Below are 3,821 nucleotides of genomic sequence, written 5' to 3' on the forward strand. Positions count from 1 at the left end.
AGGACTAAAAATGTAAATTTTTAGATAATAGGATTAAAACTAGAAAAAAAAATGTAAATGAATATGCTAAAAATGTGAATTTGTAGATAATAGGACTAAAATTGGAGGAAAATACAAGTTAATATACTAAGAAGGTCAATTTGTAGATAACATGATCAAAATTAAAAAAAGGCATAATTTACAGGACTAAAAATGTAATTTTCTCGTATTTATAAATAAAACATGTTGCACTTGCATAATCTTTTACATGCATCAAGTGGTTGAATGTAATGAGATTAGCTTGTAACTTTCTTCCCTCTTCTTTTCCTAGTTTTTCTCTCCAAAGGCTGAGGCTAAGCCTATACAGATAGTCTGAGAGAACTAATTGAGTCTCTTTTAAGGGAAAAAATGTGGATTAATATGTTTTGATTGATAATGAATATTTCTTTGAATGTCTATTATCAGACTTCCAGAAAGCAAACTATCAAATGTGAAAGATCAACATGAAGACTTTATTTGAAGTAAAATGTCAGGTGAGTTAAGCCATAAACTATTGAGTTCATAAATTTGAAGAATGAAACAGATTGTAGAACACTGTCAGAAGAGGAAAAATGAAGAGTCGTAGATTGTCAAAAAAAAGTCTTACAATTGTTTGTTCAAGCAATTGTAAAAAAAGTGGCCTCTCATGGATCAGTACAACAAAGACATCACATGAAGCTATGATGACATTAAAAGGCATTTATGAAGGAGGTACATATCTTATTTTATCCCTAAATAATTCAGATAAAGGGATTGACAGTTAACATATAGACATTACAGAAGAAAGAGAAGATATTCGTTCCTTAGAGAAAAAAATACTCCAAGCAAAAAGAAATTTGTTGACAAAGAATTAAGTGTTCATTAGATGATTGTGTAGAATACAAAAGAGTTGACAAACAAGTGTTTAAGAAGATTAACAATGAGTTTGACGCATAGACCCCTATGGCAGTTATAGAGTTTTTAAAACTTTTACCAACTCTTTTGTTCTTATTGGAAATATTAAAGAAACTTATACCATCTTATGAAAAAGAAATTGCAAAGAAGATAGCAATTTGAATGATGAAGATAAATATGAATATTTTGATCATACCAACACGAAGAGCTCTACAGTCAAAGATTTGAATATAGTCAACAATATTGATGAACCTATATACAAATGAAAGATTGAACTAAGAATCTTTTTTCCATATAGCTTGTCGATTCCATAGTTGGAGATGAGAATTTTGAGAAGTGTTCTACCAGAATGCTAAAGTGCATGCCTGGTATCTAAATAGAGAGTGGTGCAAATAAAAATCTATGTAAAATTTTAAAAGTCCTGGAAAAATTACCTATATATTAGAAATCATGGATATTTGGAGAGTTGTGTATATTTCAACCAAAAAAAAATGTTGTGTATATTTATAATAGTCATCTAATTAAAGACCTGATAGGTATACCATAAAAAAGATTTATTTTATTGTATAATCATTAATATAGTAAGTCATTGAATGAAATAAAATTCTCTATCAAATTCTTTCACTCTTCTTCCATTATTGTATTTTTTTTTTGTCCAACAGTTATTTATATTCCAGCCTTCCTTTTCCCAGGGGAAAAAGGCAAATTAAATGCCCTGATGCCCACCATTTCTTGGATGTATAGGCATCTATTTATGTCTATACAACAAAAAATACATATGATTCTCTTTAATTCAGTATTCATACATATCTTTTTCTGGGCTCCATACGCATCTTTCCACTCATTAGGCTGTGGTTTTGAGGGGGGAAAGAAAGAGAAACTAAAACGAAGTGTACATGAATAATTCGTAATCCATGTACTTTAAAGAGAGAGATTTATCAATTCTGTTAACTAACAGGAGCTGCTTCTTCTATGCACCTTTTTCTTCTTCTTTAATTTCTTTCAGATAAAATAATCACAAACAAGTATGCATTCTAACTGCCTATCAGGCTATCTCCAGTGATAACTAAAATGATCTTCAGAAATGGAAAAAAAAAACCTCAAAATTAAATCTGTTGGCAGTCAATCTATAAGATATGTAGAGCATGAAAAGAATTGCTAGGTTTTAGGTTTTAGTCAGACTAAACTTCAAGCAAAATGATACAATAGCTAGTTAACTTTTGGTGTTTAAATATATATAAAGATATCTTTCAGCAACTTCAATGGATGGAACCCAGTCTCTATGTGGATTAAATGAAAGAAAAGACATGGATCTGGATGCATGCGGTAGCTGACACAATCATAAAAGTGAGGGAAGTCTCCTGACTAGACAAATATATGCAGGCTGATGCATACCTGGAGGACTGGCTCATGTCTTCATCTGCTTAATCAAAAATATATAAGATATATACTTTCGACCCCCAAAATGAGAAAGATGAACCCTAGTTGTATAGAAGCCTGAGAAACTGAGGTTGCTCACGGAGCAAATTAAAACAATGCTATCCTTCCACATCCACATATATTAACCAAATAATCACATATGTACTAGCCACTATACATACTAATATATTTGCAAACCGACATGATCTTTCTGATCCACTACTGATCTTATCTTCATAAAAAGTACTAGCACTGCCTAATACACAAATATAAACAGACAAATCATGTATAAAACTGGCTTAAATGTTATACCTTTCTTGATATTGCTTCTCCATGAATGACTGAGTTATAGGATCCCTGCCGAGGACGACGACCATGACCGCTTGGCCGCATCGATCCAACGATTAGCGGTCGAAGAGGCTGTAAAATTTTGCACCGATCCGACCTTCGTGGCAGTTGCAGAACTTGGCAAATCATTAGCGGATTGATTGTTATTAACCATAAGATTTGGCCCCGATCCCAAACTATCAATTAATCCAAAATCCCCGATTCCTTGCAGCTCCATCATCAACGAATTATATGGTTCCCATTTCAACATCTCATCGCTCACGGCGACAGTAGTACTAATTGGTGTAGCGGTAGACACCAAAGGGTTCAAATTAAAGCTGCTGGTCAACTTGGGCGCCGGCTGTAGCTTAAAGTTTACTGAGGCGACGACGGGCGGCGGCAGCGGGGCCGGCCGCTGGGGTAGTTTCCTGACGCGCTTGTTCTTGCGGCATCCTCCGCCGACGGGGACGTTGCGGAGGGTGCCGCCCTGGGTCCAGTAGCGCTTGCAGGCCTTGCAGAAGTGGCGAGGCTGCGAGAGACTGTAGTTGTTGTAGTAGCAGAATTTGGTGTTGGTGGATTCGCAGCGAGGGCACCTGATTAGGGGCGACAATTCCGGCCGCTCCATGGCTCCAGAATTAGATTTACTACCTTGTTCTGCACCACCATTGTGATGATTTCTACTGTTAGCAGTCAGAATTGTATCGCTCATCTTGGCAACGCGCGTGAGAGAAGTGGTGGATGATTTTGAAGGAAAACTAATTGAAGGGAAGAAGGGGAGGACAAGAATATATAATATGACAGAGAGAAGGTTCCACGACAAGGGGTAGCGAACAAAAAAGGCCTAATGCCGTGTTACTGCAGAGTGAAGGCGATGGATTGGAATAGCATGCATGTGAATTGGTGGAGGAAAGGAAAGCATGCATGTGAAATGGTGGAGGAATTAAGCTGTCGCAATTATATAATTTGGCAGCAGAGCAGAAACATTTATGTTCGATTTCAACCTTGCAGTGCTGCTGCTGAATAATTACATTAATTATATTATATTGTTGTGCAAACGCAAAGAGAGAGAGAGAGGACAAGTTCAAGTGTGTCTTGCTTGCATGCATGGCGGAATCTAGGATGGCAACAAGGGGCCATACATTCAAGTCTTAACCGCTGGGCGT

The 3,821-nt window shown here is 36.2% G+C and overlaps 1 protein-coding gene across 1 annotated transcript; it reads right to left on the reverse strand.

The window, feature by feature from the left end:
* Positions 1–2,677: 2,677 nt before the first annotated feature.
* LOC122009419 (dof zinc finger protein 4-like) lies at positions 2,678–3,367 on the reverse strand. Its single transcript, XM_042565565.1, has one exon. It carries the CDS (start codon positions 3,365–3,367, stop codon positions 2,678–2,680), a length of 690 nt encoding a protein of 229 aa, XP_042421499.1.
* Between the last annotated feature and the right edge of the window lie 454 nt (positions 3,368–3,821).

Source organism: Zingiber officinale, chromosome 8A (genome assembly GCF_018446385.1).
Source record: "Zingiber officinale cultivar Zhangliang chromosome 8A, Zo_v1.1, whole genome shotgun sequence".
NCBI lineage: Eukaryota > Viridiplantae > Streptophyta > Magnoliopsida > Zingiberales > Zingiberaceae > Zingiber > Zingiber officinale.

Coding starts and splice junctions, on each gene's coding strand:
- LOC122009419 (XM_042565565.1), bottom strand. CDS start 3,367: ATGAGCGATACAATTCTGACTGCTAACAGTAGAAATCATCACAATGGT.